The following is a 14,206-nucleotide window of genomic DNA, read 5'->3' as shown; positions in this document are numbered from 1 at the left end:
ATCTTTATTAGCTTCAATGCATTTTGCCACAGGAAGCTCGTAAGCATGTATTTTTGTCTACCTGTAATTTGGTTCACTGGTGTGTCTTTACTTTATTTCTTCCATCTATTCCTCTGTCTCAGTAAAACTTTACCTCAAGGACCCAAATCTGTAGAACTAAAGCCAACCCTTCCCGCACGTCTCTGACTGCGTAAGCCTGGGTTCTGCTAAACAGACTCACGTTAGTAGCAACGCTTCCCAGTAAATCGTGACTGCTGCCGGACGGGCGCTAAAGGAACGGCTTCCCCTGCCCTTGCAGCTGCCAGGAGAAGAGGAGGGTCAGGGGGTGAGCCCGGCAGCGCCGCGCGAGAGCCCTGCTGGCATCAACTCTCAGACTGTCTTGAGGGGTGAAGCCGGCTGAACTTTCAGATCGTGCGTATGTGTAAGAACGTGCCTATCTCTAGCTCATCTGAGCGCTTCGCACAGGTGTGCATCAGAAATTAATTCTTTTTATAGCGCCGGCTCTGCTAGTCGCCTTTTTCCCCCTTACACATTCGTGGTGTTATTTCGAGAGAGTGCAGTCAAAATGGATTTTACATTTTTTGCTCTGGAGGCACTGAGGCACTTACTCCTTCTAAGCTTTGAGTTGCTGCGGTAGCAGGTGTTGTGCCTGGGCCCTCTGCTGATGGGAGCCGGGTGTTCTCATGCCCATTGACAATTTTGCTTATCTGCTGTAATGATCGAAGGCCGTACACCCTGGTGAGGTTTGCAGATGTAAATTCTGCTCTAGCAGTGCCGGTAACCACAGAAGGGCCGTACGCAGGTGTTCGTGCACGTAAAGTGCACATCCTTGCAAAAAACTGTGCAAATTGCCCTCGACTGGCAGTCCGGCAGAGGCCCGCTGGAAACCGACCCCGTGCAGCCATAAAGCCGTGGAGGTACCACAGGGCAACATCTGCTTGGTAAGCAGGAAGGCACCGGCGCGGTGAGCATCGCTACGGTCCCGTAGTGCCTGAGAGCGTCAGGTGACTCACATCTTGAAATAGTTGAAAGCTGGCAGCAGGCCACCTAGGCAATTGCTAGGATGGCAGCTACCCAACGGGTTGGCAAACAAGCTTAGTTACCTAGTAAAGGTGGTCTGTAACTAAAGGGTAACAAAAATTATACTGGAAACTTTCAGAGCACTTTAAAGTGGTCAATTTAAGACAGGGCCCTGCCCACTGGAAGTGGTCCTTTGCTGAAGGCCTCGCTGTACTAGGGCTGGTTTTGTCCAGAAAAAACAGTGTTAGATGCGTTCTGTGTGGGCTGGGAGGAATGTTTTCACACTGATATTTATGTGGCATGCTAAGATCTGACAGCCATCCAGAGGGGTTCCGGCCAATATTTCATTTTAAATATACGCTGCACACAACCGAATAAAAGCACGTGAAATGGCATTGCTCCTGAGGGGTAAACCAAATGGCAGAGCAGCCGCAGAGAGCAGAGACAGACTCCGTATGGTAAACCAGCAGCTACGGAGATATAGGTTCTTTCGACAGGAATTTGAGCTATGAAAGGATTTAAGGGGAAATTACCAACCAGCCTGGCATTCAAATGCCAAAATACACAGTCAGACTCTTGGCAGTACAGGCACGCTGTAATGCTCTTCAGCTTCACTTCTAAGGGAGAAGGAAAGTTGCAGGACTTCTCTGTGTGAATCTCAGCCTCTTCAAGTATGCAGGAAATCACCATCAAAATGCTAGCCCTTCATCGGGTTAAAATGAAAAGGTGAACTGAAGTATTACATATGAAGAACGTTTCCTTCAGAGAGGAGAAAGAAGCAAAGGATGTTTTGTTTCCCTCTCCATCAAAATAATTATTATTTTGGGATGAGTTCATTGTCTATTTTGGGCTATTTTTTTTTCCCCAAAGTAGTTTCTTAAGGCAAGGCAGAGACAGAGGCAGAACCTAAGACAGGTTGTGAGGTTACTGTGGAACAACTTTGCCTCCAAAAGGTCTCTGCCTGCCTCAGCCTGCTGAAGGCCTTTCCAGCCTGACTCCAGTCTCGGGCTCCTGTTCCCCAGAGCCTGCACCTTCTACCCCAGGAGCCATTTCCTTTGGCTGTATTCATAACGTTTATTTAAATCATCACCTGGTTTGTTTTCAGAGCTAGTCAGATTTCTAGAAATATGTAAAAGACGATGATAATGACCTAGCAGATTAGAAAAAAAAAGACATTGGCAAAAAAATCAGGAGACGTAGTTACTTCTCATTTACAAGCACAAAAGAAAAAAGAGGGGGTAAAAAGCTCTAAGAAGGAACAGTATTGATGAACAGTATCTCTTCTATCTTGAATCTGAATGTAAGCCATAACCAGGCAGCATCCAAAAACTTTGGAAAACTCGGGGAGTTAATTTGGACTCGTAGAAATCCATATATAGGGCTAAACTTTAAAATATAAAGCAGAACAGCTAGAATAAAAGAATGGAGTAGCGATAGAGGCAAAAAAGCTTTACTTTTCAGTTAGATACAGCGAGGGACAAGAAGTAACTAAGAAGGGAGCTCAGACAGTTTAGGATAATTTCACAAAAGATTAAACTTATCAGATAAATCTAAGGAACAAAAATTTTTTATTCTCTAAGGACAAACATGGCTTTCCATTAGGACTAGTAGCTGAAGACTTCATAGCCCAATTATTTATGAGAATGTGGATATTGTTACTAAAAAAACTGAAGATTGCAGCCCAGACTGTTTTATCATTTTAAGGCTTTTTAAAGCTTGAAATAAAGTCGTAGTTGATTTATTTAATTAGATATGCCAGGAGGTTCCTCCTCTTGCATGGAAGCAATTGTAGCTGTTATATACATTACAACTCACAAAGGGGTGGGAGTGAATCAGTCATTCCTAATGTACTTCCTAAAGTAACACTTGCATTTAAAGCAAAGGGTTAGTAGGTAGACTAGAAAGTTTCTTTGATACACATGCTCAGGTCAGTAAGATGTACCATAGGAAATGCACCTCACAGACGAGGGATTTAGGCTGTAGCTTGATTAACAAATACCCCAAGGGCTCTTGGTGTCGTTACCCAAGAGAAAGCCGCTGGCTGAACGAAACGGGAACACGGGAGCACTTCTCCTCTCCGTGGGACCAGAGTAAGCGTCCCGGCTGAAGGTGCACCATGACCATGGGTTGCAAAGGCTCGTTGAGGGACAGTCTCATAGGCGCTGACCCCAGAAATTTGTGAGAATGAAGGGATAAATCCTGCCTGGGAGCCAGTGTTTAAGCAGGGGTATGAGTCCAATCCACCTGACTAGTTCAGTAAAGGTCCCGTGAGTAAATAAATAGCCTGGTGATTTGGAACACATCTCAAAGCACTGCAGGAAAGTAGCTAGAGGACCACAAAAACTACGTTGGTATCCATATGGCAATAGACAGGGGTTATTTTAGCAGTATGAAATGTTTTCTGATTCCAACAGCACACAAAAAAAGTGCCAAAGCAATTTGCCAGTGACAATAATGCGTGGTGTAATGTTGAGGATGAAAAACCTTCGGCTGGGTTTGACCCAGTATAAACCATCCCTGGGTCTACTCCAGTAATACTCAGTGTTAACCAACTATATCTGGGCTTTTTATCTGAGTAGTATCTGTCACTTGAATATAGATAAATATTAAATTATGTCTACACTTAAGTCAGAGTCCTTAGTGTTGACTTAAAGTGTAACTCATGTTTCTAAATCATTTCAGTGAATTTGTAAATCCTATCCCTAAAGTTTTTGAAAAACGTATATTATTATTCTTTTAGTCTGCTATTTAACACTATAGCGTGATTCTAGCCAAGCCCTGAAATCCCACGCAAGGCAGATTATGTTCGGTTCTCTGGCTGTCTACATATTTTCCTCCCCTATGTACCTTATAAGCCAATGCCTGAATTAGCCCTAAAATCATATCCTTAGCGTACACCCAGGAGACCACATTCAGTATCCTGTCACCCATCATATTGAACTGATTGATTCTACCAGGATTGTTAATAAAAACATAACTTCAAAAATGTCTTTTTACTTAAAGCCTTTTTTTTTTAATGGTATAGTAGTTATGGCAACTGCTTCCTGCCACCTCTGCTGCCAAAAGCCACAATCCATCCATGAAAAAGAGCTCCTCCATCCAAACACATTTTTCAGTGGACAGCAGCATTCCCTGGCTAGAGCACACTCTTCCCTTCCCTTCTGGCAAACTGGAAGCCAAACAAAATCTGTAACAAATGTGAGCTCAGAGTGAGGAATTAAGTGAAATTCTTTCAAATGACTTTGTATTTTTACACGTACATGCAAGAAAAAAGAAAAAAAAACTCTCGGGGAGGGGCAGGCGGGAGAAAAAGCCAGCCGCCCCCCAGGGCTGTTCAATGAAAGAAAATGTTTTCCCCTCTTAGAATGCACGTTTGGGATTCAAACTCTCTTAAAAGTCTTGGCATAATAGTAATTAAAAAACTGGTGAGTTATTTCCCCTTCTCTCTTAGTTTTATTCTGCCATAGAGGTCATTGGCAGGATTTCTTAAGTCTGGTGTATTTCCGGCATGATGATCAAAGTTTGCTTTACAAATTTGAAAATAAAATGTCCCTATTCTTTGCTAGTACCAAAACTCTGCTTCTATGAGTAAGCCTTTCTGGTCTTGACACAAAATAATTCTTAAATTTCCTGTTTGACAACATGGTAAAGCTTTTAGAAAAGCTTTGCAATTATTTTTATGGACTGTATTCGTAAATATTTTTTCCCTCCCTAGGCTTAATTCCAATGCACAGTTATATGGAACTTGCTTGTCTTTCCCTTGCCCCGTTGGCTGTGACCTTTTACCCACTCAGAAAGTAATTAGTACATTTTCCAGCAGATAGTTGGATGATTTCGTGCTTTCTTATTGTGAGAAAACATTGTAACAGACCACTTCGGCAAACAGTCTAATGTGCTGCTCTTTCAAGCCCCTTTATAGTGAATGAATACAAAAGTACAAGAATGTCAAAAAATGGAATGAATCAAGAATCGTGATAACAATGAGATGAACAGCCACTTATAAAGCAGGAATTCTCTTATAGACTGAATTGGGAAGTTTTATTAAAATGCAACACAACCATCATGATATAAGTCACTTTGAGATTTTTGGCTGCGTGTGAGAAGATAAGGCTTGAGTTCCAGTACTAATTAGGCATTGCACACATTGTGAGCATTAATAATTTCCACCACAGTAGCTTCAGCCTACAAGATATTTTGCAAACAAATTGCAGAAACATGGTGTAGACAATGTAAGCACCCAAAAGCACATACAGCACACACAGCACACAAGAAATTATGAAAAATAGAGGGGACGGAAAAGTAACAGCAGAGACACAGGTCCAGTCCAAAATTGTGAGGCCGATATTACTACGGTTTTGCTTCCAAGCTCAGGAATGGGACCGCATCGCCTAGCATTCTGTGTTAATGCAGTTCTCACTGATTAAAACCCTTTTGCTACCCATGACATACCTACCTTACCGAGATTTTTGCCTTCAAAGTGATTTTCACTGCCTCCATGCAAGTGATGTATTATATAGCTATGTTAGGCATTTCAGCTTCTTTTATACGATAAACAGAGAGAGCTATTGCAATAGCACTTCAGAGTATTTAAAAGTCCCTTCCCACCAGTTAACTTAATGGCAGGAGTCATCAAGTGGCCCCCTCATGCATGTTCTTAGTGTGCAATTGAGTTGCATGGCTAATGGTGGAGCTAGACGAGCCCTCTCTGCGTAGTAGTTCCAAAAAAGAGGAAGGCTGTATACCAACAGGGATGTCTGCTCCCTGCTTTTGTCTCCAGTTCTCAAACTTGAGCCAGCATGCATTGCAGCAACAGGAGAATAAAAAGAAATGAGAAGAAAAGGCAAAGCCTATACGTACGATGCCGCAAAATAAAATGAAGTTTGCATGTCCAAGGATTCACTGATTAATTCATTGCTTGGATTTTCTCCTAAACAAGTTATGCTGGGTTGATCCAGGACTAAGCTAGCTAAAAGAAAATGTCACCATTCGAAGCATAGTCCTAATCAAATATCCCAAAGTTTCCCTTAACTGTGAAGTTGAGCTGCAAGATTTCAGAATTTGCCTATGCTTACACAGGTCAAATGAAGTGATGACAAACAAAGAGGCACCAGAAAACATCCTTACCCCTGTTTCCCAGCTGAAGAAACTGGAAGACATAAAAGTCATAATTATCCTGTTTTAAGTGAGCGGAAGCACAGCCAGGAACATACTGTGGGCTTCTAGGCTCCAAAATAGCGATAGAAAACAACTGTTCATCTTTTACCAGGAATTTTACAGCTGCTTTCGGCATCAGGTTGACATTCTCAGTTATTTTTTTCATTCAGGTCCCCTCTTGCAGCTGCATCCACAGAAGCAGTTCCCCACTGCAGACAGAAGCACTGGTCCTGCCTACGGCAACTCTTGAAGTGCCTTTAATTAGTTAGCCCAGGCACCTTTGCTAATTGACAGAGAAAAGTAGGCACTTGAAAGGTACAAGACTTTTGGCTTTTGCCACTGACCTTAGGATAAGATGAGCTGAGCCCCGCAGGCTCTTGTTTCTCTCCATTGACTATAAAGGGGGTGGAGAGTGTCTAGGTTATTAGATGTGGAGAAGGCTTCCACCGTTGACCAGACAAATCCATCCCTGGCCTCAGACTGCTCTACAGACTGCTTTATGGTACAACGGTTGACTTCTGTGCAAGTTGGTCTATGAAGACAAACACTGCTGTCATAAATTATGCCAAGAGTGCATTACACGGTTCCTTTTAGTAATTTTTTTAAGTCTAAATACATAAAACTGTAGCAACTGTTTCACAGTTTTTCAAAAATATAAAAAAAAATTTTGACACTGGGGAGGGGTTTCCTCTCATGGGCTTTCGAATCTGCCTCTGAAACAGTCTTTATAGGTGCCTTTTAGATTCAACAGAGAGAAAATGGGCACTTCACTCATGCTATTCATTTCACCCTACAGTAGACATCCATAATAGGTTAGATGAATTGCACATTACAAATGTGTGTTTCTTTCCAGTGACAAAGGGATGTAGGGTTCAGATGTAGACAGCTACAGTGCAGATGTCTGAGGCTGAGTGAGATGAATCTCATTCCAGGTCTCAAAAGGGCTGAAAGAGCTTGGGAACAGTATCCTGTTTCCAAAGAGTTTTTGAGTAAAAACTCAGTTCCAAATGGCTATACTTCTTTCCAGAAATTGACTGGATGAAGGCAGGTTTGTTCTGCAGCTTTTTTTTTTTTCTTCTCACTGAGCTACCATTGTGAGAATTAGTGATGTTCCAGTTCAGACTCTCTCCCTCCCTATCATCCCTCCCCGTTACGTCCTCCAGCTCTTACTTCATTGCAAAGTTATCTTTAAGCTTGTGTAAGGAACTATACATCCTTTTTGGTACAGAAAATAGCTGTGGTGAATTCAAAACCCCTCAGAATGTGAAGGTTACACGTATTGCAATAATTGTCAGAAAAATGCTTTGCTCCCCTCCCCCCGCCCAAAATATATTCCTGTGGAGTGATCTAATTTTTATGCTAAGGCTTATTTGCAGATTTTTTTACTAATATGAAGTTGTTTAAAATCAAATTATGAATGCCTTGGAGAGATGAGAAAGTATTTGTTTCACTTAGCCTTGATACACAATATTAAAATTGTACATTACTACAGAGCTTTTAAAGTCAACTATTGAATTATATGTTAGTACTGGTTATTACAACTCAGTATCCCTATTACACATCTAATATTGGTAAGCCTTTAGCTTCAACAAGCTGTGACAGTGAGATCCAAAACATAACCGTGAAATATACGGCGGCTTTGAATGCTATGCATTGTGCAGAATCTCTCCATGAGTAGATCTCGTTGCTGTGCTACAAGCGCAAAGAGGACCCAGCTCCTCACCCATTCGTTGTGTGTATACTTCCACTATCTCTTCCTTTTTGCCTTCTTTACCCCATGGTGAATAAATGTCATCAAGCCAGCTGGTGCTTCCATGTCTGTGCACAGCTTTTCCACAGGTGCCACTAAATTCTCTTGAATATGCTCCAGCTCATTCCCCAAATAAAACCCTGAGATCCAAGTATCTTTTTTTGATTATAACCAAGTAGTGGTTACAATATAACGATATTATAACCAAATTACTATATGAGCCAAATGCCTTACCTGAGCTGTCAAAAAAACGAAAAAAGAAAAAAAAACCTCCCCAAATGTAAAACCTTGACTCCCTTTTCTGAGCTGATACAGTTGATTTAAATGCCTTTAATTTCATGAGCGCATAGAGCTATAGGGAGCTCAACACTCCATATGCATCCATGCTGGCTGTGGCAGTGAGAAAGGAGAAGTGAGCAAATACTAGACTCGTTGAGAGGACAAGCTTTGGAGAAAGTGGTGAAAAAAGGTTTTGTATCCAGGCAGACTTTACACTGCTCGATTCCCACTACATCTCTCCCAGTTCCTGGGAAGCTTCTTTTTATCCTTCTACTTTAGCTGTAGGTTTACAGGCAGCCACGTTCAAAAGAGAAGCCTCATAATACAGGGGAATCAAACGTTTGTGGAAGGCATCAGATCTCTCAACTCCTTTTGGTACCCAAATGATTTCTTCTCTAAGCAAAGGTGTTGTTCCTTCATTTGTATCGTTTATTATTAACATGTGGTATTTGATTAAGATCATGAAACTGAAGTCATAGTAAAAAATGACTCCTACAGGATGTGAGGACTCCTCCTCCAGCACTTTTTGTGAACGCTCTCATCTTAAGGGTTTATCATAAATTAGATCCCATTACTGAGTTTTCAGAGGTTATAAATATGAAAGGGATTTTTTTCCCCCTTCAACTTTTCCATCATAAAATGGAAGGTGACTAGTAGAAAAGTGTCGTCTTCTTCCCATCGCAGACAACTAAGCTAATTAAAAAATCAAACTAATTGGCCCTACCTGTTAAAAAAGTTAGTGACAACAGGCCAGAGCTTCCCCTTGCTAACACTTGTCATTCCATGTAGCTCTGTGGGCACTGGTGGAATGACTCCACATTGCACCCACATAAATAAAAGCACTTTTGGCCCAATAACCACAGATTTACAAAGGTCAATGTACAGCAATGGCATCAGTAGCTCCTAAAGAAACAAATATTTTAAGTGCAGTGCCTAACTCCTGAGTAATTTTAACACATTTGCGCTGCTCACCAAATGCCACATTGTCATGTTTACAAAAATATGAATGCTTTCATGTGGGTCTAGAAAAGTAATATTTACAGTACAAAGTTTATCTACTTATATAAAAGTGTCTGTCCTCAGTTTTCCTGTTGGTCTAACATAGAATTATCTAAGATGACTTCTACTTTTGCACACAAAATTACAGAATTAAGCTAGTGAACTATTTCTTTGAGTATTATTAGCAAATTGTGTGTGTGTGTGTGTGTGTGTGTGTGTGTGTGTGTGTGTGTGTGACTAAAGGTTGTTTAGTGCCATCTTTTGGGTGGTCCTAATACTACAGAACAGCTTAATCAAACCTATTACACATTTGCCATCATTCACGTGGCTAGGAAGCCATGAGTTACTAGTTCCCTAAACTTGCTTCTAGGGAGTTTGGGGGTTCTATCCTAGATTACAACTCTCCACAAGTTTTTCCTTTCTAACGTGTATGAGCTCTCTAAAGAACAAATGGGCAGAGATGAAGGGGGCTGCGCTGGTTTCAGGCTGTGCTAGTCGGGATGCAGGAGCAGGGACGCTGTTTGCCACTGTGGGACCAACCTGGCAGAATCAGTGGAACGAAGGCAAGGAGGTACAACCGGTGACAGCAGGTGTCATCACACCATGGAGGCAGACTGATGCTCGACAGCCGGGTGAGAAAACAGACGTTTAGGCCTCTTGCTTGGCGCAGGGCTGTTGTGGAGCTGCTGGGGGTGGGAGGTGCCTGTATCAATCTCGTACCAACTTTGAGAATTGAAGGGAAAATGGGTCAGAGGAGACTTGCCCGCAGTAGCTCTTTGAAATAGGCCAGATACTGCAGTTTCTACAAGCTCCTTCAAAGCACTCCTATAGTGCAGGAGTATATGTGCATCTTCATAAAATCAATCAAATTTCACCCTCTGCTTATGCTGTTCAGTTCATGGTAACTGCAAATTACCTTGATAGGCAGCAGACACCTATGTAACAGCTCAGGACTCCTGCATTTTTATTTTTTTTAGTTTTGCAGGGGAAATTTTTTAAAAAGGTATGTGCCTTTAATTATGAGATTTCAGTTTTCTTCCAGCATCAAAATGCTTCCAGCCATCCCCACAGCCACAGTTAAGTGAAGACCGTACACGGCTGAGTGGCAGTAGTCAGATGACAAAGAAACTCCATGTGAGGATGAATTGCTGGGAGTGTTTCCATGCTGCATAAAGAAATCCCCCAGCCCTTTCTTAGCACACAAATCCCCAGCAGCAAAATATTCTCCTATTTAGAAACACTGTTTTTTTTCCAACTTTGGCCAATATTCATGCTATTTTATAAGATAATCATCTATGTATCCCAGTCACGCCAAATTTCTTTCTTCTGACTCCTAAGACCCAACAGTAAACTCATTAAATTAATTGTTTGTATTCTGTCTTTATTCCGTATTCCTTGCTAGCTCTAAAAAAGATCATCTGTCAAAAACAAAAAAAAAAACCCAAGCATCCAAAAATCCAACTTAACACCTACACTGATGCCATAGAATTAAAAACGTACATGAAACGCTACACCCATGGTACCTGGTACATGGTAACTAATAAACCAAATCTAGCCATAAACCCCTGCATTTTCCACAGATGGTCTAAAATAGGATTAGATGACAATGTCCCTTTGAAAAGGTCGATGGTCAACTGTTTTCATCTTAGGCAAGAACAAATTCAGTGTAGTGAAGTAGGTAACGCTTTCAGCAGGGTTTCCTTTTCCCTTAATGAGATGAGAGGCCTTTCTACCCCTTATCCCATTCTACCCCGGGACAAACAAGCTATTTCCCATAGCAAAGCCTAATTTCACCTGTGACAGGGAGAGTACAGGGCTTGGAGGTAGCTGGGCTTTGGATATCCCCTTGCCAGCAATATAGGCCCAAAAAAAGCAGGTCAAGGTTCGTACTGTGCTCCCTGACTCATGGTCCCAGAGACAGCGCAGACAGAGCCAAAGGAATTACTCATGTGTGGAACAGCATTTATTGTAGATATTTACAGCATTTGGCCTTGAAGTCTAGAGCACCGGCTGATCCTTTTTTGCTAGCTGTTAGGCTTGAAATGACATATGCACACACTGCAAAATTTTGGACAAGGCAGCCTCCCCAACAAAATGCTGATGTCTGCAATTAAACTTACGTCTGTGTGGAAATGTTCCCCAGGCACCACTTCCTAGTCCAAGTGCTTGTTGGAGGCTTTTTGGAGGTGTCAGAAGGTTTGCATTCCCCTACTCTTGGATAATCAAACACTGCTCGCAAGCTTGTTCGGATGTTGAAATGAGCCCAAGCAGGGAGTTTACGCATGTACGGTTTGTAGCATTTTAGGGACATCAGTCTGGAAGGTACTTCCTTCATCGGTGTCTCCATTCCTCTGCTGTGGTGGGAGATAGATACGTGTAATTCAGTTCAGAAATTCATCAAGTTCAGTTTTACAGCCATTGTGCCCTTTGTCCCCATCCCTCCTGTTGGAAAGCAGGTCTACCCACGTGCACCTACAGCAGGCCTTACGATGAAACTGCACCTGTGAGAGGCCACACAGGCTATGGATGCGGCAGTCTCCAACATCAATAATGTGGTCTCTTTTCATTGGCACTAATAATTAAATGCCTGGCTTGTGAACAACCACCATTTGTACTGCTCACAGCTAGAGATTTTGGTACTTCTCACAGACATAAAAATGTACAATCAAACGATCTAATGGGAGTTAAACGCACAACGTATTTCCATAGTTCTTTGCAGAATTGGAGTAATCAAGAAGAATTGCACTGTGCTAAGAAAGCGGCAGGTGTGTGCCGGCACGCTGCTGTAGACGGAAGCTAAGAAGAGACTTCCAGCCACACAGATCAAAGCCCTCCAACGCAAAAGAGATGCTCAAATGACATGAAGTCAATGGGCCTCTGTTCAAGCGCAGCTGTCCGCCAATATGTGAAAAATACTGTGGGACTGGGGCCACAGAGAGTAACATAAAGCAAGAAATGCTGGCAGTTTTAGCAGCCGATGCCCTCACCTTAACTGACTTTTGCTTTTCTGTCCTCCCTGAAGCAAACAGCACAAGTTAATGTTGTCATTTCTTACAGTTTCCGAGCTTTTAGTGTCTTATGTCATAGCTTGAGTGTTTATAGTTTTTCAGCTTGCTTCTGATACTATGTTTGAGTTTGAATTCTTTTGAAAAGGTAAAAAGAGAACATTTTTCTTGGAGAGCCTTGAAATCCACATTAATAAAGCTGGCAGGGCCCTCTCAGTTAAATTTGGTTTCACTTTTTTGTCTTATTAGCAATTTCTTTACACAACCTATTTTAGCTCATGTATTTACCGTATAAAGCAATGACAGCTCAGTTGGCATCACTAGAATTATATAAATGTATGGTTTTATAAAGTGGAATTTTTTTACCTCTCTGTTTGCTAAAATACCTTGATGATGCTTTGGGTTTAAAAGGTGTGTTACGTGTGACAGCTGCGCGTATTTGCGCTGTAGCTAGGATTTTTATACTACACCCAGTTCATAAATGTTATTGAGCAACAACCTGTGAGATTTTTAAATAATCAAGAAAGAAAATGTTGGTGAGAGAAGCAGCACAGAAAAACACTGATTTTCTTCTTTCCAGCTGATTAGGAATTGTGCTGTTCTACTTTGTAAGTGTACGAACAAGTCCAGGCTCAGAAGGAGCCCTCCTATGGGACCTTGGAGGTCTCAGGGAAGGGGTTTCCCTAGCTGCTTTCCCTTATGCCTTTGAAGCCACACAGTATGTAACCAGACCTTGGGATGTCAGCCTCAGAAGCCCAAAAGGTCTCCTCCAGTCCATGTTCCTCATTAACTCCCATGGGATTATCCCGGGCTGCCCCTGGACCAGCCCAGCGCCGCCCTGCTCTTGCCAATGCACCACTGAAGAGCAGCCCATCAGCGGCCACATGACTTCGGCCAGCAGCTCTACCGAGCCCAGAACAGCCTGGATCGGCCACAGGCAGCTGGAGGAGACTCTCGCGCCTCTTCACCCACTTGCATTGCACAAGGGGCATGCAGATGTCCCTCTGCCCAGGCTTCAGCATGCAGCTGAGGCAAGCAGAGGCGACTGCAACCCAAAGAATTTGGGGTTGCCTCAGCTGTACTCCCTGCGGATCCTAGGGAGCCGGCGGCCAAACTAGGCATCAGACCCAGGCCCCTTTCACAACAGGAGAGGGCATTGCCAGCGGATAAGGGTAGACGATGCCTGCCTTCCAGCTTTGCCCGGCTTATGATCAGAAATGACGGCTGAGTTTGTGCAAGCAATAAAATTACTTATTCTGCTAAAAAAAATGATCCCATGTGAAACTAAGATGCATTTTTCTGTCTGCAATATTTTAATCACATATTTAGATATATTTTGAATTAAAACTTATAATCCTCTAAATAAACAGAAGGTGGAACTCAACAATAAGAGAATGAGTCAAGATACTGAGATTAATTGGTAGATATAATAATATCGGGAAAAGCTTTCCCCATGCCTACTTTACCCCTTCCCTCTCTTCTTAGGCCCACATATTCCTAGAAGACTTGAGACATTTCAAAACCTGTGATTTTTTTTCCTTGATCAACCTTAATCATATACCCGAACCTCTACTTTTGCCTTAAGTATAGCTTTTAACTTTAAAGCATGCATTTGGCAATCTGAACCATTCAGTCAAATATACTGTGACTTCCCCATGACGCTCACGGAAATAAGACTGAATGAAAAGGTTTCATGAACATCCCATGCTCCCCGATTTTAGTTCTTTATCACCCAACACAGTAACATATCTTGTGCCACCCTATGCAAAAAAGAGTTGGTGGAATAACGAAGGCCGCACATCAACAGGGGTCCCAAGCACCTCTTGCAAATGTGTTCACATGCTTAACTTCATATCCACTGGAAATCAAAGAGCCTGTCTACACCACAACAGCGAAGGCTTTGCATAAGGGTTTGCGTATTAAAGCCAAGAGGAGAAATTTAGCGATGCTAAATGGAAGTTAAAAAAGAAGGTTTGGCTGACTGGCTTTTTGGTTTTTG

General features: G+C 42.2%; 1 protein-coding gene across 1 annotated transcript in view; it reads left to right on the top strand.

Moving 5' to 3' along the window:
• Window positions 1-9,662: 9,662 nt before the first annotated feature.
• Window positions 9,663-14,206, top strand: part of ADAMTS1 (ADAM metallopeptidase with thrombospondin type 1 motif, 1) — a 24,904-nt gene continuing 20,360 nt past the window's right edge. Inside the window, exons 1-2 of the mRNA XM_009327898.1 lie at window positions 9,663-9,834; window positions 10,605-10,735. Coding sequence (XP_009326173.1) covers window positions 9,663-9,834; window positions 10,605-10,735 — 303 coding nt within the window. The remainder of the gene's footprint in view (window positions 9,835-10,604; window positions 10,736-14,206) is intronic.

This window comes from Pygoscelis adeliae, unplaced genomic scaffold, assembly GCF_000699105.1.
Source record: "Pygoscelis adeliae isolate BGI_AS28 unplaced genomic scaffold, ASM69910v1 Scaffold14, whole genome shotgun sequence".
Classification (NCBI taxonomy): domain Eukaryota; kingdom Metazoa; phylum Chordata; class Aves; order Sphenisciformes; family Spheniscidae; genus Pygoscelis; species Pygoscelis adeliae.
Note: the sequence above shows the minus strand (reverse complement) of the source record. Positions and strands in the feature narration are given on the sequence as shown.